Here is a 22,500-nt window from a genome sequence, read left to right on the forward strand (position 1 = left end):
CGATTACGTATCCTTTGCTTTTGATTAGCAATCCGATTACGATATTGGCAACGGCGTACATAATTTGTCCGATGACTGTAAGGCAGGCAATTCCTAAGATTCGGCGGCTTTTACGTTTGCTGATATCGGCTGTGATGGAAAAAGATGCAATCAGGTTCACATAGAGGCCTCCTCCGATTCCGTCACAGGCGTAGGCTAGGTAGAAAAAGTTGGGGTCAAGGTTGAATCTGAAGATTGAAAAATTATAAGGCTTTATTAATGGGAATGTTTGAGATAATGCACAAGGTGTTTTGATGTTGTGTGATAACCAATTGATAGATACATCTATAAATGAATAGATGGACACATGAATAAATGAATAAATAGATAGATATATAAATAATTAATTTACTTTTCACTTTAAAAATAATTTTTAACAAAATAATTAACCCACCTCCTTTCACACCCTAACTACAACAGCTATTTAATGTTCATGAAACGTCTCGTCCTATTTTATCTCAGCATTTGAACTCCATTCATACTTGTAAATATTTCTTGTATTCGACTAGCATTATTTGTAATTAGTTTTACCTGATTTACTCAATTGCTCTAAGTGCCAGCTTTGAAAAAACAAAACAAAACAACTTAACTCAACTACAATTGGATTCAATAGTCTGATGTCACGTCGCCCAGAAACGGCGGCCATCGTGGTTCTAAGCAAAGAAAATCGGACTTCTATTCTTTATGCTGGCTAGAACTTTTCATATGTCTTGTGATCAGAATGTGTAAAAGTCAAAACATGATCAGATTTATAATGAGTTATGCTCGTCGGATAAATATTTCATAAGGGCGTACGCCATTGTTCCGATAGTTTAGAACCAGTTACTAAGTTACCATGCGTCATTACGAGGGAAGTGACGTTACGACTGTTGAAGCGTATTGGTCTTCTTTAAATTTTTATTTTTTGGGGCCTACAATTTTGATACATTTTGTGCAGCTTTGTGGTCAAATGGTATGACACTCGCTTTCGGATCGGAGTGTCTGAGTTCGAGCCTCACTCAGCGCATTGTTGAATCATTGGAAAAGGCTCCTTACTCACATTCTCTCACCGTACTGAGGTGTAAAATGAGTAAGGGGCCGTTAACAGCGTTGTCTCTGTACGAAAAAAAATTATAATATCGCCTAACAGGCGTCATGTCTTGTCCTAAATGTTAAATGTTGCTGTTAGTTGGATTAGGACCCCTTATAAAGCGCTTTGAGCACGTTTAGTGGATATTGCGCTATATAAAAGCTCAATTTTAAGGACACAACTAACTTTATGATACACATGACGAGAGAAATTTTGCATGTGAAGCCAAGTAAACTGGAGATGAGAGCAGGTTTTCGTCCCACCATGTCCACTAGAGCACCAAAAACCAAAGACGACAATAAAGCGGGAAAGCTGGTGGCGAAGGAATAGTGCATTACTGACATGGAGACCTGAAATAATATGAAATAATATAAGTATAAGATGAATAAATCAATCAATCAAAACATAAATAGTTAAATAAATTCATTATCACATTTTAGTATTGCAAGGTTGATAGAAAGGATGATTTAGTCCAAATTTTACTCAGACAGACTCTCTCTCTCTCTCTCTCTCTCTCTCTCTCTCTCTCTCTCTGTTTGTCTCTCTCTCTCTCTCTCTCTCTCAAACACACATACACACTTTTTCTTTCTTTCTCTTTCTCTTTTTCAGACCACACAGCGCAACGGCAGGTAATCGAACTCGGTTAACTGTGGCACGCAGGCCAGAAAGCTCGTCCTTTAAATATCAATCGATTTAAATGCCCCTCATCTTTGCAAAAAAACTCTTAGACCTGGGATTTCACAAGGTGGGTATGATAGTCTTTGTAACTTACTTACCTACTTAATCCTCTTCGGGCCAACAGGCGTCATGTCTCGTCCTACATGTTAAATGTTGCTGTTGACCAGGGACCCCTTGTAAAGCGCTTTGAGCACGTTAAGTGGATATTGCGCTATATAAAAGCTCAATTTTATTAATTTTTATTAAGCTCACATAGGGCATCCACCAGACATCTCCATTTTTTTGCGATCCGCTGCTTTTGCGGTGGCTGTGTTCCAGGACAGACCTGCTTCCTTTAATTCTTTCTCCATGGTCCTTCGCCAGGTTTCTTTGGGTCTTCCCCGCTTTCTCTTCCCATCTGCTGTCCAGTACAAGGCTGTCTTGGGAAGTGACTCTTTTTTCCATTCTGACTACATGACCCAGCCAACGCCATCTTCTTCTTTTTATTTGGCTTTCAATGCTAGTGAAGTCAGCTTTCTTTAATAGATCCACTGTTTTTATTTTTGTAGGCCAAAATAAATTTAAAATTCTTTTTAAACACTTGTTCTGAAAGGCTTCTAGTTTCTGTATTAAGGAGGATGTCATTTTCCAGCTTTCACTTCCATAAAGCAGTACACTTAAAACATTGCTCTTGTATATTTTCAACTTTGTCTTTCTCATTGTCTTTGTAAATATGAGGGTAATTTAAATCGATCGAAATTTGAAGGGCAAGTTTTCTGGCCAAATTTTAAAATAAATTTATGATATTCAAAAGTGCGGCAGTTAACTGGTCAATAGGTCGTAGTTGATAACATGACATCTGACAATGAAGCAAGAAATGTTAGATTTTGTTTCATTTCTACTTCTTCACACTCACTCAGTCTATATCTGGCTATGTTGCATAATAATATTCACAACTAGCAAGTCCGCTACATCTTTGATGTAAAATTAACCACTGGGATGTATGTTATAACCACAAAACGGAGAAACAAACATTTGTGACTGTGGAGGGGGGAAGTAGGATGCCACACGACATGTATTGCAGGACTGTAAAAAGTACAATGAGCAAAGGGGGATCATTAGGCCCGAGAGGACCACACTAAGGTCGACGTTCTATGGGTCTCCGCACGACCTTGGGAAGGCCACAGCGTTCCTGCATCTAGTTGACGAAGGTCAACATAAAGACATCATGAGGGGGAAGAAGACGAAGAGGAGGAAGAAGAAGAAGAAGAAGAAGAAGAAGAAGAAGAAGAAGAAGAAGAAGAAGAAGAAGAAGAAGAAGAAGAAGAAGAAGAAGAAGAACTATAAAACGCCCACTATATCTGAATAAACCGTTTTCATTACATGAGCCAAATAATAACCTGCTCTGATGCGAGTTTTAAACACGCGTCAAATCAAGGTTTTAATATAACGAGTGAAATATATTTTTAAAAACGCAATAGACTCAAATTTGTTTACTGTTTTATCTCATGCCACAAGTTTTTCAAAGTAAGAAAGCGTAGCCCAGATGAAAAATGAAGACTTAGACATGTCTGAGATGTAATCATGGTTGACGTTCATTGCCGAGCCAATAAAAACTCTCCGCAAAATAATTCAATCCATAACCATAACATTCAAAGAAAGGAATGCACTTTGACCTCTCCTTACCATCTATAAGAAATCGTCACATTTGTAATGATGGAACTAACACTGTACGTCACAAATTTAAGGAGAAAAACATGTTTTGTTATAAAAGGTTGACACTATGCTGTAGAGCTCATTTTGTTGAACAATTTTATGTATAGAATGTGTTTGTTGCCAATTTGTTTGAGTAAGAAAAATGGGTGTGACATTTCGGCAAAGCTCTGAAAATGGCCGGTAAGGAGAGAGATAAAGTATTTATTTTTAATTCCCAAACACCACGACAAATTTTTAATAGATATCTATATAAATGAATATAAACTAACTACAAAAATTAAAGTTAAAAAAATGTCGACGGAGATTCCATTCATCTGCAAGCAGGTCATCGGACAACTGAGCTTGGAGAACTTTGACAATTTGGAAAATTAATGGTAAATTGATATTATATTATATGTTACGACCCTAACATCTCTTTAACAATTTTCTGTTTGTTGGTGGGCGGTGGATTTTCAGTGAGAGAGTGGGAGGGCGGGGAGGGGTGGAGCTCCCTAAAGATGGTGGCTACGGACAGAAAAGGAAGGTGGAACTCTTTCCTTCCTGTCCTAAATGGCAACATGTTTCATGAACAGTAAGTGAATAAATAAGTACGTAAGTAACCCCGCGCATGTTGCCGCAGATTTTGGCGCACAAGACACACAACTCTAGGAGATGTATTCAACACCTTTCATTTCCCTTTGTTTCACGACATGGTATGGAATAAAAGCATTTAATTTATGACAGAGGAAACTGAATACTCACCCTGGCTTGTACACGGTCGTTTTGAATGACCCATGGATCACTTTCATTCCTATCACACGGCCCTCTGTCAGGTCCACTCTTACTGTGTCCGCTCTCATAAGACCATCTGTCTAGGAGGTATTGGGCTATCAGTTGATCCGACGTGTACACAATGGCACTCAACAGAGCTGTGCAGGATAACACCGTGCTGACCCTTGTCGTAGAGTATTTCTTATGTGACGTTTCATGGTCAGTCCTATTCGGCGGATGAATATCATCATCAACATAACCATTACTGATGCCATGGCAAGCTCCGCCGCCACCTTGAGGAAAAGTAGTTCCTCTTTCATAATTTTGAAAATTGTGTTGATTATTAAGTGAAGTGTCACCGATGTTGTCTACGATTTGTGCTGTTAGACGCCCACGATAGTTTTCGGAGGACATAATTTGGTCGTCATTGCCTTCTTCGTTGTCATCGATAAGGCGATCTATACTTTCGTCGGAATTTATTGATGTTGTCATAGTGTATAAATTGGCTGTCAGTATTATAAAATAATATCAGACCAAGCTTAGCGTTGTTCACCACAAACAACGTTATACATCTGTCTCAAGCTTCCATTTACATTTACCTGTTTGAGTTAAAAAAATAAGTAGTCCTTCCTTTAGATATGACGCGTGTCTATAGTTTACCGGTTTTAATAAATATTAATTGTGTGGAGTAGTCTCAAGACGGTAACATAACGATGTGAACTTGATGCCTGACATAGAATTCTAAGCTGAACCGATAGGATTTAATATAAAATTTAAGGGTTTTATTGAGGAGACTGACTTTTCTTTCTTAATCATCAAAAAATCAAACAAACAAAAACAAACACATTTTCTAACTCGGATCATTTTTATTCTAAACTCAATTTTATCATAATCGAGTTTTTATTTTTGTTTTAATAGTTTTACGCCAGATCTAGTTTCGTTCATTCCGACACAGTACAAGTTTCATACAATTTATCCTATTTTTAGAACATTCCCAATTAATGCTGACCTTGTCAATCTGAAACTATGGAGGATACGTTCTGAGAAGAAATTTAAGTTTAAAAACCTAAAGACCGGAATTGTGAATTTAGAGATATATTTTTTCCAGGTTCAGGGGAAAAAATTAATCTCACTCATGTGAAGGCATTTATTTTAAAAATTTTTGGTTAAAACTTTAAATCCAGATTTAAGCAACAAGTTGTCCCACGCGCAATGCCGTTTTGAAAAAAAGAATGGTCGCACTTTGTCATAAGGCCAAAATCTGTCAGTTTCCAATTCTTAAAATAGGTGGATGCTGCTTGTCTGAAAATAGAAAGAAAATACAAGTATGAAATGGCCTTCGTAAAGTTATGGCCTGATACCGTAGCCTTCGTAAAGTTATGGCCTGATACTGACCAAAAAATGACGTCAAAATGCCAGTCTTTTGCCACAAAAGAAAACAAATCGTGAGTTGTATTCAATTGTTCAACCAATGAAATAACTTGTTTCCATTAGCTCTACTAACGACAACTCACTAAGCGGTGCAAAAACGAAATAATGACGTCAAACTGCCAGTCCTTTTGGATTTCAGTATCAGGCTATATAACATAACGATGGCTACGCTGATACTGACCAAAAGATGACGTCAAAATGCCAGTCTTTTGCCACAAAAGAAAACAAATCGTGAGTTGTATTCAATAGTTCAATCAACGGGACCATTTGTTTCCATGACCACTACTAACGACAACTCACTAGGCGGTGCAAAAAGCAAATGACATCAAACTGCCAGTCCTTTTGGATTTCAGTATCAGGTTATAACATAACGATGGCTACGGTTTCAAGCCATAATTTTACCGTAGCCTTATAGATAGTTCGAAGATGACGTCACTCAGGTCTTTGTTATTGTTTTTTGCCATCCGCGTTTATGAGTAATGCTCACTGAACTGTATTAACCTGACTATAAACGTTCATGGATACACCCAGCTTTGTGTTTTGGTCCGTTATACTTCCGGATGGCAATGTTATGGGCTTCTCAGCCAATCGCAAACTATCTATAGCTGACACCGTAGCCATCGTTATGTTATGGCCTGATACTGAAATCCAAAAGGCTGACAGTTTGACGTCATTAGTGAGTTGTCGTTAGTGTAGAGCTCGTGGAAACAAGTCATTTCATTGGTTGAACTATTGAATTCAACTCACGATTTGTTTTCTTTTGTAGCAAAAGACTGGCATTTTGAGGTAATTTTTTGGTCAGTATCAGGCCATAACTTTACGAAGGCTACGCTGACACTGACCAAAAAATGACGTCAAAATGCCAGTCTTTGGCCACAAAAGAAAACAAAGCGTGAGTTGTATTCAATAGTTCAACCAATGGGACCACTTGTTGTCATGAGCACTACTATCGACAACTCACTAGGCGGTGCAAAAACCAAATAATGAAAAAATGCCTGTTTTTTTTTTGGGTTTCAGTGTCAGGCTATAACTTAACGATGGCTACGGTTCCACCCACTTATAGAGCAGTAAAGTTAGGTGCCCCAAACGTAAACAAAGGTCGAGAAGCACGTGGCAAACCACATGTTCCTGTCTTGACAGCTCACGTTCCAATGTAAATAATAGAAAAAAATAACCTTTAAAATTTGGCTGTTAGGTGGCAAAAGAAACACATATTCATAAATACTCGATCATGCATCAAATAATGTCTAGATATGGATATTTTATGGAACAAAAGGTAAAATTTTCTAAAATTTATCAAAAGTTACAGTCTATCTATTTTTAGACCAGAGCAAATTATTGCGCTGGTGTGAACAAAACGAGAATTATTCGGAGCCTGATTTTCAGAATAATTTAGCCTTATATTATTATTTCTGCAACTGTTAGATTTTATGTAAACATATTTTCAATACTGAAAGTGTATTGCCTACAACTCAAACTACAAAATTGGGAGACCTATATTGTGCGTAAATTATTCCGGTCCCTAACGGAAATCACTAGCAACTTGTTATTGTTTACGTTTGGGGCACCTAACTTTACTGCTCTATCTGAAAGACAATACAATAAGGACAAAAAGTAGGACGTCACATCTGCCTAGCAACTGACCTTCCGGTTCCACGTTCAGCAGAAACAATTAAGCTGTGGTCTTTGCCACGAGCACAGATGCTTTTTTTAAAAATCAAATTGATTGAATATTACTTTACTAAAATGTTTTGCACCTGATTGGCTAAGAAGCTCACAACATTGCCTTCCTGAAGTATAGCGATCCAACACAAAAAAACTCTGTGTAACCATGAACTTTTATAGTCGGGATTATACCGTTTAGTGAGAATTACTCACGGATGGCAAAAAAACAATAACAAAGACCTGAGTGACGTCAATTTCTTTCTATCCATATGCATCTATTGAATACTGAGCTCTCTGATTGCACTAAGTAAATTTTAAAATAACCAATAAAAATAGTGGTGCTATAGATAGTATGCGCTTGGCTAAGAAGCTCATAAAATTGCCATCCGGAAGTATAACGGACCAACCCATAAAACTGTGTGTATCCATGAACGTTTATAGTCGGGTTAATACAGTTCAGTGAGCATTACTGATAAAGGCGAATGGCAAAAAACAATAACAAAGACCTGAGTGACGTCATCTTCGAACTATCTATAGATAGATCGAAGATGACGTCACTCATGTATTTGTTATTGTTTTTTGTTTGTTTTTTTTGCCATCCGCGTTTATGAGTAATTCTCACTAAACTGTATTAACCAGACTATAAACGTTCATGGTTACACACAGTTTTGTGTGTTGGTCCGTTAAACTTCCGGATGGCAATGTTATGAGCTTTTAAGCCAAGCGCATACTATCTATAGATAGTTCGAAGTTGACGTCACTCAGGTCTTTGTTATTGGGTTTTGCCATCCGCGTTTATGAGTAATTCTCACTAAATTGTATTAACCTGATTATAAACGATCATCGTTACACAAAATTTTGTGTGTCGGTCCGTTTTACTTCCGGATGGCAATGTTGTGAACTCCTTCGCCAAGCGCATACTATCTATACGTTTAGGTAAAATACTCACAACATCCTACAGTCGGATTTAACGTGCCAACATACAAAACGATAAAAAAACTGTAAACTTTTATAGTCTGATTCATATCATTTAGTCAAAACCGATCAATAAATGGCTGTCTAAAAATAGTAACAAAGAGCTGAGTAATGTAAATTTCGTTCCACCCTTATCGATTACCGAAAGAAATTCTTTTCTTTCAAAACAATCAACATAAACATAATTCGAACAAGCATTCTCTAACTTACAAGTCATTGAAAAAGAAAGCGCTTGAAAAACTTGCGGGATATAATCCTAAGTTAAGTGTTAGAGAGGAAAAAAAACACAGTTCAAATAATTGACTTTTGTTTGAGTTTGACAGTGATTAGTTAAACAACACATTGAACACGGGATTGCTTTGATAACATGTTTTTTGTGTGTGTATATATGTGTGTGTGTATGTGTGTGTATTTTTATTTGTCGTAATGTTTCCGTGCTTGTGTCTTTGTATGACTGAGCAAAAGAGATCATGTTGTGTGCCTATGTGTTGTGGGGAAAGAGATAAGGAAGATAATGATTTTGCCTTGAAGGTTTTCTATAATATGTATTTAGTGTGTGTTATTTGTTTAAGTAAGATACTCACAACACCCGCCAGTCGGATATAACATACCAACACACAAAACAATGTGCAGCCTTCATCATTGATAATCTGATATAACTCGGTGATAAATAATTACCAAAATGGCTTTCTAAAAACAACAACAAAGAGCTGAGTGACGTCAATTTCGTTCCTTCTATTAGTATCATTCATTACGGATTACCTAACGCCCGACAAATTTTTTATTGTTGAAAAACCAGATCAGCTTTGTTTCTTTTCGTTGGTAACAGATGACACAATTAAAAGAAAAGGCAGATATAGTAAAGAATTTGGTCTTTCCAAAATGCTTGAACTTGGATGAAACGTTGTGTATGTACAATGCCATGTTGTGTAGGAACATTTCAAGGTATTATTGTAGGAAGCAGGCAAAGAAAAAAGATAAAGAAGTTGAGGTGGCAGAAATGAGGATGTTGAGATGGTCACTTGGCTAGACAAGAAAAGATAAAGTGAGAAATGAACGAATTCGAAGGTTGACTGAAGTGAAGAATGTATCAATAAAGATGAGAGGAGATAGATTGAAATGGTTCGGACGTGTAAAGAGACGAGGAAGGGAGTCCATGGGAAGGAAAGTATTGGACTTACAATCAGACGGAAAGAGGAAAATGGGACGCCCAAAGACTAGATGGTGGGATAAGGTAAAGGACGATATGAAAGATCTGGGCCTGAAGGAAGATGATGCGCTGAATCGAGATGCATGGAGATGTGGCATTCATTATGGCGACCCTGCAAAATGCGGGATAAGCTGAGAGAAGTAAAAGAAGATTGTAGGAAGCAAGATATGGTGAAAGATAAAAATCTAAGTGTGTATAAGACAGTGTCGGACAAGGTAAAGAGAAAACCACAATAGAAATGATGATGATGATGATGATGATGATGATGATGATGATGATGATGATGATGATAATAATGATGATGATGATGATAATAATAATAATGATGATGATGATGATGATGATGATGATGATGATGATGATGATGATGATGATGATGATGATATGATGATGATGATAATCTCATATATATTGTCAAGCATCTATACAATCATATCATCTTAAGTAGGCTACTTACCGGTCACCCGAAACAATCATCTTCAAAGATCTTGAGCATCACTCACAATTTTATCACACGCGATTGAAAAAAAAAAAAAAGCTCTGCATTGTCGGGTGTTGCAATGTAATTCCCCCCTCATCAGAACGTCAAAATATTGTGATAAATACTTTTAAAAACCAACTGTAGATCTGATTGCTTTTGGTGATAGGCAGGTATTTCACTTTCTCCTTACCATACATTTTCAGAATTTTACCCAAAAAATTTTCACCCACCCTAAACAAAAAAGATTTATTTATTCAAGCAGAAGAGCAAAAAGCACATTCTATAGATAGTATGCACTTGGCTAAGAAGTTCACAACATTGCCATCCGGAAGTATAACAGGCCAACCCACAAAACTGTGTATAGATAGAATGAAATGCCTTTGTTATTGTTTTTTGCCATCCGCGTTTGTGAGTTGTTCTCACTAAACTGTATTAACCAGACTATAGATAGAATGCGCTTGGCCAAGGAGTTCACAACATTGCCATCCGGAAGTATAACGGACCAACACACAAACTCTGTGTAACCATGAACTTTTATAGTCTGGTTAATACAGTTTAGTGAGAACAACTCACAAACGCGGATGGCAAAAACAATAACAAAGGCCTGAGTGACGTCATCTGCATACTTTCTATAGATAGTATGCGCTTGGCTAAGAAGCTCATAACATTCCCATCCGGAAGTATAACGGACCAACACACAAAATTATGTGTATCCATGAACGTTTATAGTCGGGTTAATACAGTTCAGTGAGCATTACTCATAAACGCGGATGGCAAAAAACAATAACAAAACCTGAGTGACGTCAACTAAGAACTATCTATAACAAAATATTCTCTTTAAATGATGTGACGTAGAGAAGAAATCAGAATGAGATCATTGTTGGTTGGATCGTAACGAATGTGACGATTTCCCAATGGTTGGTAAGACAAGGGTTAAGATGGCTATGTTTTGTTTATTACGCAAAATTCTTTGTTGTCTCTCCCAGAAAAGGAATATAATAAGACTAATTAGGTCAGACAAGTTTGTTATCGCAAGTTATCTGTGGTCAGTGGCACATAAATGGAGGCGTGTGCCTTTTTTAGCGATCGTTTGGGTAAATTATTAATGTCATGAAACTAGAAAGAGGCCAAGTAAACGCTGACCTAGAGAAAACGAGAGCGATCAATTTCATTCATAGCTAGATCTTGAATACAAACCAACCAGCCGAAAACTTATGATTGTTCTTGTCCCTTTTACGCAGAGGATCGAAAATGGGTGGCAATATAACAGCGACAGCCTCGTAATGTTTACAATTGAAAAATGGCACGGGATTTCGCAGTTTTCTATAGATAGTATGCAGATGACGTCACTCAGGCCTTTGTTATTGTTTTTGCCATCCGCGTTTGTGAGTTGTTCTCACTAAACTGTATTAACCAGACTATAAAAGTTCATGGTTACACAGAGTTTGTGTGTTGGTCCGTTATACTCCGGATGGCAATGTTGTGAACTCCTTGGCCAAGCGCATTCTATCTATAGATAGTATGCAGATGACGTCACTCAGGCCTTTGTTATTGTTTTTGCCATCCGCGTTTGTGAGTTGTTCTCACTAAACTGTATTAACCAGACTATAAAAGTTCATGGTTACACAGAGTTTGTGCGTTGGTCCGTTATACTTCCGGATGGCAATGTTGTGAACTCCTTGGCCAAGCGCATACTATCTATATACAGAAGAGTGATAAACACTCACAGACTGGATGACCAGCGGGTAAACCAAATCTATTTTTATCATATCAACCGTGACTCAACTAATTAATGACTTTAGACATAATGTTATGTTCCCTTGCTTCTCTTATAGAAGGAACGAAATTGACGTCGCACAGCTCTTTGTTATTGTTTTTAGCCAGCCAGCCATTTTGTGAGTAGTTCTCACTAAATTGTATTAATCATACTATAAACGTACAAATAGTTTTCTGTGTTGGTACGTTACATCCGGATGGCGGATGTTATGAGTTGTTATTTTTACTAAACACATAGCATCAATAGGAAAGAAAATTGTGATGTCAAAAAAACTGGTTCCTTTTTCATTGGAAGTGTAAAACCATCATCTGATGGGCTGGATACATACCTTGTGTAATTATTTATCTTCTGGTTTCAGAGGGTGGCATCTTATTTTCTAGTCTAATGGGCATGATCTATATTAACTTTCCATGTGCTCGAGGTCATTGGTCACATTGCAAAATGTGCTCAAAGTGACCTACATAGTGAAAAGTGCTCAGTGATTTTTAACTATCTAACATTACGATTGGTCATTGTGTTCAATGGGTATGTTACAAATTTAATAAACAAGCAACGTGTTTACATTTGGTCAGAAATGTCCAATCGTTGGACAGCAACAAATCACATGATTGATGACTCGGTTGGACGAAACATGAATAAAGATCGCTCCCATTATATGCCTGGTCTTCCATAAAGATCATCCTCCATCATCGCTCTTTTTCGTCCCGTAATCCTAAGAATCTGCCTTACCATCCTGCTGCTGAAATAGTTATACCACCGCTATCTATGTGCGGCTATGTGGTCTAGTGGTATGACATTCGCTTTCGGATCGGAAGGTCCTGGGTTCGAGCCTCGCTCGGCGCATAGTTGAGTCCTTGGAGAAGGTTCTTTACTCACATTCTCTCACCGTACTCAGGTGTAAAATGAGTACATGGCCATTAACAGCGTTGTCTCTGTCCCAAAAATTTGTAATATCGCCTGACAGGCGTCATGTCTCGTCCTACATGTTATGTGTTGCTGTTGGCCAGGGACCCCTTGTAAAGCGCTTTGAGCACGTTTAGTGGATATTGCCCTATATAAAAGCTCAAGTTTTTTTGTTTTTTTTTTTTTTTAGTTTAACCTATTCATTATTAGTACTCAGAAGGACTGGTTACATACACACTTCCCAAGTATTTTGGAACCAAAAGTGTAGAGTGTTTGATGATACGACCTTTCTATCTATTATTTTCAATTTTGACATTTTTTTTACAATCCAGCGTGTTAAGTAACGGGGTGGGGAGAGACATTATAGACATTTTTTTATTTGTTCAATTTTCATCAAGTCTTCTTCTTCTTCTTCTTCTTCTTCTTCTTCTTCTTCTTCTTCTTCTTCTTCTTCTTCTTCTTCTTCTTCTTCTTCTTCTTCTTCTTCTTCTTTTCTCCATCCTCCTTTATACTCTTTACTCTACGCTTACCTTCTTCTCTCTTCTTCCTTCTTCTTCTTCTTTCTTCTTCTTCTTCTTCTTCTTCTTCTTCTTCTTCTTCTTCTTCTTCTTCTTCTTCTTCTTCTTCTTCTTCTTCTCCTCCTCCTCCTCCTCCTCCTTTTCCCCTCCTCCTATTACTACTCTCTTACTCCTACGCTTACTCCTTCTTCTTCTTCTTCTTCTTCTTCTTCTTCTTCTTCTTCTTCTTCTTCCTCTTCTTCTTCTTCTTCTTCTTCTTCTTCTTCATCATCATCATCATCATCATCATCATTATCATCATCATCTTCTTCTTCATCTTCGTCTTCATCTCCTGGTTTGCTTTTGATGTTTCTAACATCTTATTGAGTTTACAGTGCACGCGTGCTTCATTTCTTAGAGGACACTCACGACAAAATTGGTAGTTTTCCTTTCGGCACCAACTGGTATACAGGATTTTTCCCCGATATGATAATATTTTACCAGTTAACCACCTGACTATCTCACAACATTGCATCCAGAAATATAACGGGCCAACACCCAAGACTATGTGCATCCTTGAACTTTTATACACAGTTTAGTGAGAATAACTCATAAATATGGAAGGCAAAAAAAAAAAACAAAAAAAAAAAAAAAAAAAAAAAAACAACCCAAAGACCTGAGTGACGTCAACTTCGTTCTATCTATAAAAGTTCAAGGTTACACATTGTTTTGTGTGTCTGTGCATTATATCCGACTGGCGGATGTTGCGAGTATTGCACCTAAACACATTGCAAATAATTAGAAAACGTATCATAGCTTTAAGTACTTGCCTGTCACGGATACACTCGGTCCCATAGATCATGAGCATCACTCAAATTCTAACACAGCTGATTGAAAATAATGCATGGCGTTGTCGTGTGAAATTTCACCATTAGTGTTTCCCAAAATGTTATGGTAGATTCTCGTAAACTGTGGAGCTGATTGCTTTTGGATGACAGGCAAGTATTTAAGATTGCCTTCCCATCTTACCAGTTCATGGCCGAAAGTTTGCGTGTTTTGTGAAATTGATGTAAATTAAGAAAAAAAAAATATATGATATGAAAAAAAGGCCAAAAATGCCAAAATGTCAACGCATGTATTACCTTCTGAAAATAAAAAACATCTAATTCGAGGGATTTAGCATTAAAAGCAGATTTATTCATATTTGAAAAGTGGGTGGGGATCAAAAATTAATTAACGCATGAAAACCATTTTAAATACATGTTGGGTTTTTTTAAAAATTACTACCCGATAAAGAATTGAAAAAGCCTAAACACAAGAAACGATAGAAACATTTATTAGGTTTTTTCTAGCTAGTTTTCTACACTATGCACGTTTTTTTGTGGTGATGCTGCTATCTACAGCTAGCTAGTTTGAACACAGTTGCGCTTTTTGTATATTGTAAATGGGAGAAATTTTAAATATGAATCAAGCAACTTTTTGACGCGTTTTTAATTTTCTTCCAATTTTGCGTTCGACAGCTGGAGGAACGAAGTCACGGTCGCTCCTTACTCTCGATGAAATAGCACAGAGGATTAATGTAAGTAAGTAAATTCATATGATTTTGGCGAAAGCTTATTTAATAATCTTGAACGTTAACTTGCACTTTAACTTCCAACTGTTTATTCTCTATTATTCTACCTATCTCCCTAAATGGTAACGCGTAATGATAATTAATGATAATATGTTTACAATAATAATTTGTGACGTCAGATTATAAATCGTTAATTTTCACTAAAAATCGGATTCTTAAAAAAAAATAAGTATCATTTAAACGTTTTTGAAGATGTTTTTAATTCAAATATGACGAGACAGGAATCGGTTGAGGGGTCCAGAATAAATTATTTCTTACACTATAGCGTTTTGGAATTCGAATTTTGTTCCCAACGCGCACTTGCAAGCTCGTACAGGGGTTGGGAACACGTCCGGAATTCCAAAAAGAAAGAGTGTAAGATTCCTATAATGTCAAATCGTTGTTTGTGCACGTTCTGGTACTGGGACAAAACACTTTCTTTCTTATTCATGTTTGCCAGACAACTTTTACTTCGAGTATCGATCGATTTAAGATGACCCCTGACCATTTTTTTAAAGTCTCAAACCTGAAACCTCTTTGTTGGCCTACTTACTCTTGTTCTCGTTTTTGTTGTTGTTGCTGTTGTTGTTGTTGTTGTTGTTGTTGTTGGTGGTGGTGGTGGTGGTGGTGGTGTCGTTGTTGTTGGTTTTGTTTGTTTTTTATTTGTTTTTCTTTAATTTTCTTTTTTTTAGGGGAAGGGGTAGGGGATATGTGTTGTAGGTGATACATGCTGTAAAAGGAAATATATCTCATCTTCCAATAGATAAAATGAAGTTGACGTCACTCGGGTCTTTGTTATTGTTTTTTGCCATCCGCGTTCATGAGTACTTCTCACTAAACTGTAGTAACCAGACTATAAACGTTTAAGGTTACACATAGTTTTGTGTGTTGGTACGTTATAATTCCGGATGTCAATCTTGTGAGCTTCTTAGCCGAGCGCAGACTATCTTCACATCGGATTTCCCTCTAACATGTTCCTCTTTGCACGGCCTTGTAGTATTATTGCATTATTGAAAGGAAATGTTTCCGCCATCGAGAGTTGAACGAAAATTCCGTCTGGTGACGGTCATACTATAAAAGGATCTGTATCTCTTCTTCCAAAGGCTCAAACTACATTGGGAATAATTGTAGATGTGATTAATCTGTTGTAGGTTGTTGTTTTTTTTTTGTTTTTTTTTTTTTAAAGTATGCCCTCCGCCCCGACATCATAAGATATCGTCGCCTTGGCATTCCATGAATGAATATATAGATAATACATCAAACAAGATGTCTGATGTCAACAGGAATCACCCATGTTGGCCAAGTTAGCAAATTGGGGGTTACTAATCTTGCTAAAGGAAAAAAAAAAACATGCTGCCCCTTCTGTTTGGAACTCGCTTCCAATTTCTTTAAGAAAAGGCAATTCCAAACCTCATTTAACACAACTATCAAAATCAATTTTGTCAGAAAATATTTATAGGCTAACTGGTTTCGGTTGTATAATTATTTTTTGTTTTGGTATGAATGTTTTCGGTGTTTTATTATTATTATTTTCTCCTTTCTTTTTCTTTGGGGACGAACTATAATTGTGGCAGTGATATATGAATAGTTTTGCATAGAGAAGACGCTTAAATCTAAATTTAATTTTAAGGTTATTTTATTCCAATTTTGATCTTAAGTTCAGATTATCAATTTCCATTGTGTATCTAAACTATTCTTTTCAAATTTTATTGTAATTAATCAATCAAATGTCTTTAGTTATAATGTTTTTAATGATAGTGAGGAATATTGGTGTGTGTGCGTGTGTGTGTGTGTGTGTGTGTATGTGTATGTTCGTATGTTTCTGTTTCTGTTTTCTCAAATTATCAATGAATAAACGTTTGAATAACAATTATTATTGTAAAGAGCCACTGAGCACTTTTGTGGAAGTTGGGCGCTATTATTATTATTATTATTATTATTATTATTATTATTATTATTATTATTATTATTATTATTATTATTATTATTTGCGGCTATGTGGTCTAGTGGTATGACACTCGCTTTCGGATCGGAAGGTCCTGGGTTCGAGCCTCGCTCGACGCATAGTTGAGTCCTTGGAAAAGACTCTTTACTCACATTCTCTCACCGTACTCAGGTGTAAAATGAGTTCCTGGCCGTTAACAGCGTTGTCTTTGTCCGAAAAATTGTAATATCGCCAAACAGGCGTCATGTCTCGTCCTACATGTTAAATGTTGCTGTTGACCAGGGACCCCTTGAAAAGCGCTTTGAGCACGTTAAGTGGATATTGCGCTTATAAAAGCTCAATATATATATATATATATTTTTATTATTATTATTATTATTATTATTATTATTATTATTATTATTATTATTATTATTATTATTATTATTATTATTATTATCATTATTATTATTATTATTGTTATTATTATTATTATTATTATATTATTATTATTATTATTATTATTATTATTATTATTATTATTGTGTATTGAAAAGGTGCCTAGAGCTGTGTGTATATGGAATAGGCGCGCTATAAATTATTTACATTATTACTATCATTTTATTATTTCCACAGTGATTGTAAAAATTGTTTTTCTTTTTGACTGTAGGTCAGTCAGTCTTGCAGGCTCCTCGCCAACTGATTTCCTCTTTTGATGAAGATATCCAGGATTGAACAGAAGACGAATCACTATCTTTTTGGATTTATTTCAAAACTTCAAAGTTCCTTGAAGGCCTGTCGTAAAAGTGAAAGAAAGGGCTGAAAAAAAGAAAGAAGAAAATAGCAGTTTACTTTTAGCATCAATGGTAGAAGGAAAGATGAGCATCTTGGAGGGTTTTTTTTTTTTTCTCTTTAAATGTCATCTAAAATATTAGAATAATTTCTCTTTTCTAATAGGTGGTGTAATCCGTTACTATGGGCAATAACAATTAACTTAATAACAGAGATGCAAAGGGAAGTTACTCCCGATAATTAGCCACCAAACAAGCCAAGCTGCTCATCTCACCTTCTATTATATTTGGTTTTAGTCAATGACATTTATGGATTCATTAATGTTTCTATTGATTACCAAAATCTGCGTAATTTCAGTTATCAAATTTATTCTATATATTATTTCTGGTTGTGAAACAACTGCCCGGCTTTTAACGGTAATCTGGAAAAACACGTATTTAAAACTTTGGCCAGAAAACTCTTCCTTCAAATATCTATCAATTTATATGTCTCCCATCTTGATAACCACAACCTGCGTAATATCAGTTATCAACATTATTTTACATGTTTCTAGTTGGTAAACAATTGATCTGATTTTAACTCTCTCCTTACCAACCATAGGAAAATCGTCACATTCGTTGCGATGTAACCGACAATATTTGTCTCATTCTGATTTCTCTTGTTCATCCCAAAATTTATAGAAATGCTTCGATTATAGCTATAAATACTAAACACTGTGTGGTAGACATCATTTTGCTGAACAACATTCTGTATAGAATGCACTTGTTACTTTTTTGTTTGAGTAAGAAAAGTCTATTTTTGTGTCGAGTGGGTGTGAATTTTCGAGGGAAATTCTAAAAATAGCTGGTAAGCGGAGAGTTAATAAGTTGACTGCTGTACTCTGGAAAATCTCGTGTCTAAAAATTGGCCAGAAAACCTGTCCTGCACATATCGATCGATTTAAACTTAGCATCTTATAATCAACTCTCATTATTAAGTCTTCGCAAAGTCTTTCTTGAAGTCACAGGTTTGAGAATTTTCGCCAATATTATGATTGTCATTTAAAGCTATCGATATTTGAAGGTCAAGCTTTCTGACTAAATCTTTTTAATGTGTTTTTCCAGAGTACGGCAATCTTCTGTGATAGAATGCGGCGTCGGTTGTACAATGGTAGTTGACTCATTCAGTTACAAAAACTACCGGCGTTGGCCTTGGTTACTAACTAGAAAGGGGATAAAACACCAGCTCCGGTTTGTCCTTTTGAATAAAAAAGACACTTTACACCAGCCAACTCAGGTTTGAATAAATACCTGGCTATACGCACCGACAATGGTTATATAGAGTGCTAGTCCAATAAATACGCATAATAGACGACTTATATAGTGTTAGATGAACATTTGGTTACAATAATTATATTGGGGAAATAAACTTAATCAGCGTGGTAAACCTATGGAAATGCACTATAAAATGTTCCAATGTATTTTCGTTTATTATTTTACTTTATGGGGGCGGGATATTCACTCGGCTGGTTGTTGTGTAGGTTTGAAAACATTATAAGAATTGATAAGTTAGTACAATAGTTTATACCTACAATTCTTTTTTTTTTTAATCTGAAGTTTGCACTATCAATCAATACTCACATGTATAACATAAAAGTGATAAGGGACATGCCAGCCATCACAAGGTAGACAAAGCCAGCCATAAAATGAACAGTGACGGCGTAAATCTTGTTGTAGAGTACATACGACACCAGTCTGCACATGACCTCAATCAGAGCTATGCTAGAAAACAAGACACCTGTGTGGATTGGATTATATTAAACTGTAGATGAAGTACATTAGATACCAGACTAATTTATTTTTTAAAATTAAAATTGAGCTTTATATAGCGCAATATCACTAAATGTGCTCAAAGCGCTTTACACAGGGACCCTGGTCAACAGCAACATTTAACATGTAGGACGGGACATGACGCCTGTTAGGCGATATTACAATTTTTCGGACAAAGACAACGCAGTTAACGTCATTTTACACCTGAGTACGGTGAGAGAATGTGAGTAAAGAGCCTTTTCCAAGGACTCAACTATGCGCCGAGCGCTAGGTTCGAACCCAGGACCTTCATAGATCCGAAAGCGAGTGTCACACCACTAGACCACATAGCCGCACATGAATTCTAACAGAGCGATGCAAGAAATCATCATCATCATCATTATTGTGCGGCAATGTGATCTAGTGGTATGACACTCGCTTTCGGATCGAAAGGTCCTGGGTTCGAGCCTCGCTCGACCGCATAGTCAAGTCCTTGGAAAAGACTCTTTACTCACATTCTCTCATCGTAATCAGGTGTAAAATGAGTACCTGACCATTAACAGCGTTGTCTTTGTCCGAAAAATTGTAATATCGCCTAACAGACGTCATGTCCCGTCCTACATCTTAAATCTTGCTGTTGACCAGGGACCCCTTGAAAACCGCTTCGAGCATATTTAGTGGATAATGCTCTTTATAAAAAAGCTCAAAAAAGCTCAAAAGCTCAATCATCATCATCATCATGATCATCATCATCATCATCACCATCATCATCATCATCATCATCATCACCATCATCATCATCATCATCATCATCATCATCATCATCATCATCATCATCATCATCATCACCATTATCATCATCATCATCATCATCATCATCATCATCATCATCATCATCATCATCATCATCATCATCACCATCATCATCATCATCATCATCATCATCATCATCATCACCATCTTCATCATCATAAACAGAGGGGAAACTGAAATCGGAAGTAACATAAAACAGAGAAGGAAAAAAGAAAAGTGCAGGGTGGAGGAGGAAGGTTTACACATATTATGTTAAAACTGACCTTGTTTATCAGGTCCAGCTAAAACAGACATGACACCTCTGGTAATAGGAACTAAGTTTAACCCGGCAATCATAAGTACAGGAACTGAAATAGAGGACATAATGTATCATCATCATCATCATCATCATCATCATCATCATCATCATCATCATCATCATCATCATCATCCTCCTCCTCCGCCTCCTCATCATCATCATCATCATCATCATCATCATCATCATCATCATCATCATCATCATCATCATCATCACCCAACATAATCATTATCATTATCATATCATCAAACATCGTCATCATCAAAATTATCCATCCTCAAGATCATCGCCATTACCGTCATCACGTCGCTTTTATTAATACCACTACGCATAACCATTTAATATATGAAGAGAAGTAGAATGGTGCGGTTTTTTGGGTTTATTTTTTTTTTTTTTTGGACCAATTCAATGTATAATGATGTAATCTCATATCAGGAGAAAACATTAACGCATGTCCATTCGAACTTTCTTCAATTCCCAGAAAAAATAAATAAATAAAATATTCAAATTTCTAATAGCAACAATGGAAATAGGGCCAACATCAGTTCCTTCTATCCATCACCTATTACTAGGAGACTATGGAATCGTCTACCATCTTATGAAGCGTAATCTGGCAGCCCTGATCTCTTTAACTCACTCAATCCTGAAGATTTTTTTCTTTTTTCAAAATTGGAAAATATGTATTAAAAATGAGCATGTACATAGATAGCTTTCTTCAACTACCATTAACATGTAAAATTAAGAACATTAGCTTTGATGCTACGCCTATAATTTGTCTCAAAAAAATGTAATAAATAGGCATGGGGTAAAAGTAACCTGAGTAAACTACGAATATAGTCTGTTTTAGGGTTGAGTGAGTTAATCGTTTATTAGAGCCGTGTGACTTGATTTAACTCTTTCAGTGCCATTGGCCGCATTGTGCGACCAGAGCAGAATCTGTTCTACTGGCCAATGGCCACACAATGCGGCCTCAGTGCTGAAAGAGTTAAGCGCTTAACCCTCTCCTTACCAACTACAGGAAAATCGTCACATTCGTTACGATACAACCAACATTTTCCTTATTCAAATTTCTCTTGTACGTCATCAAATTTAAATAAAATGAACAGTGTGTTGTAGAGCATGTTTTGTTAAAGAAGTTCTGTATGACAAGAACGTATACTGCTATTGTGTCAGAGTATTTAAAAATATATTTCTGTGTGGGTGGGTGTGAAGTTCTGGGGAAAATCCTAAAAATGCCTGGTAAGGAGAGACTTAACCCCAGTCGGAGAATGGACCATCAATGATTCTTCGCGTTTGACGCTTCCCTGGGCTGTCTTCTCCGCCTGCTTCCATGTGTAACCGCCTCTCCTTGCTTCCTCCATCGTGCGTCTTCGCCAACTAGTTCTAGCCCTCCCTGGAAATGGGGATACCCCTCTGAAGCGCGTTATGGACGGCGCCCCCGTTTCGAGCCGAAATAAATCCCGGCAACCCTTGTACGCAGCTTCCCTGACTACGGACAGAGATGCATATGCGAGATGGAAGTCGGTTTGGACGAATTCAATCCCTCGTGGGGGCGGGGACATACACTCCTCTAAGCTTGGTGAGAAGTTACCAGGCTTCGATACCAGTAAGAGGAGACACTGGGTGGCTGCGAATTGGTTTCGGTCGAGGAGCTGCCTCACACCAAGGGCGCTTCATCAGTGGGGACTTTCCAACCGTCCTACATGTACCCGATGTGGGCAAGAACCCGAAACGGCAGAGCATCTAGTTGAACGGTGTGTTGTGACGATGCTACCGGGCGGGTTCGCGACGGTGCACGAATGCGGACAGGAGTTTGCTGATTGGGTCGATCATCATAACATAGTAAGTTGTGTGAGAACCATAACAGGCTGCTGCCCTCCCTGGTCATATTCCTTCTTGGGGATTCCATGTCAGAGCCTGGCTTGAGATGTTGCAGGCAGATTGTCTGTGTATTCAGTAACATACTAAAGCACCAAAGTCTATTCTAATATGACAGGATTAACAATCCTTCATCAATAGGATTCAATAATCTGACGTCACGTCCGCCCAGAATCGAGCAGCTTAGTTCTAAACAAAGAAAATCGGTACTTTTTATTCTTCATGC

The 22,500-nt window shown here is 37.0% G+C and overlaps 1 protein-coding gene and 2 long non-coding RNA genes across 7 annotated transcripts in view; 1 reads left to right on the top strand and 2 right to left on the bottom strand.

The window, feature by feature from the left end:
• Positions 1–8,650, bottom strand: part of LOC144979348 (proton-coupled folate transporter-like) — a 13,903-nt gene extending 5,253 nt beyond the window's left edge. Inside the window, exons 1-5 of one of the 5 annotated variants that reach the window (XM_078925988.1) lie at positions 8,513–8,650; positions 5,474–5,533; positions 4,223–4,830; positions 1,295–1,458; positions 1–227 (exon numbers count right to left, since the gene is read on the bottom strand). The exon at positions 1–227 is cut by the window's left edge and continues 344 nt beyond it. In XM_078925988.1, coding sequence (XP_078782114.1) covers positions 1–227; positions 1,295–1,458; positions 4,223–4,723 — 892 coding nt within the window. In that variant the 5' untranslated portion in view covers positions 4,724–4,830; positions 5,474–5,533; positions 8,513–8,650. Of the gene's footprint in view, positions 228–1,294; positions 1,459–4,222; positions 5,534–6,064; positions 6,110–8,512 lie in introns of those variants that run through there. The other 4 variants (XM_078925987.1, XM_078925985.1, XM_078925989.1 and 1 more) reach the window with 4 other exon arrangements.
• Positions 8,651–9,442: 792 nt separating this feature from the next.
• On the top strand, positions 9,443–17,499 carry LOC144979969 (uncharacterized). Its single transcript, XR_013646802.1, has 3 exons — positions 9,443–9,727; positions 14,691–14,749; positions 17,377–17,499. It is a non-coding gene; the product is annotated as an uncharacterized LOC144979969 (long non-coding RNA).
• On the bottom strand, positions 17,392–19,241 carry LOC144979968 (uncharacterized). Its single transcript, XR_013646801.1, has 2 exons — positions 19,118–19,241; positions 17,392–17,525 (listed from the first exon to the last, which is right to left on the bottom strand). It is a non-coding gene; the product is annotated as an uncharacterized LOC144979968 (long non-coding RNA).
• Positions 19,242–22,500: the final 3,259 nt, after the last annotated feature.

Source organism: Berghia stephanieae, chromosome 9 (genome assembly GCF_034508935.2).
Source record: "Berghia stephanieae isolate SIO BIC M18660-M18661 chromosome 9, UCSD_Bste_1.3, whole genome shotgun sequence".
NCBI classification, from domain to species: domain Eukaryota; kingdom Metazoa; phylum Mollusca; class Gastropoda; order Nudibranchia; family Aeolidiidae; genus Berghia; species Berghia stephanieae.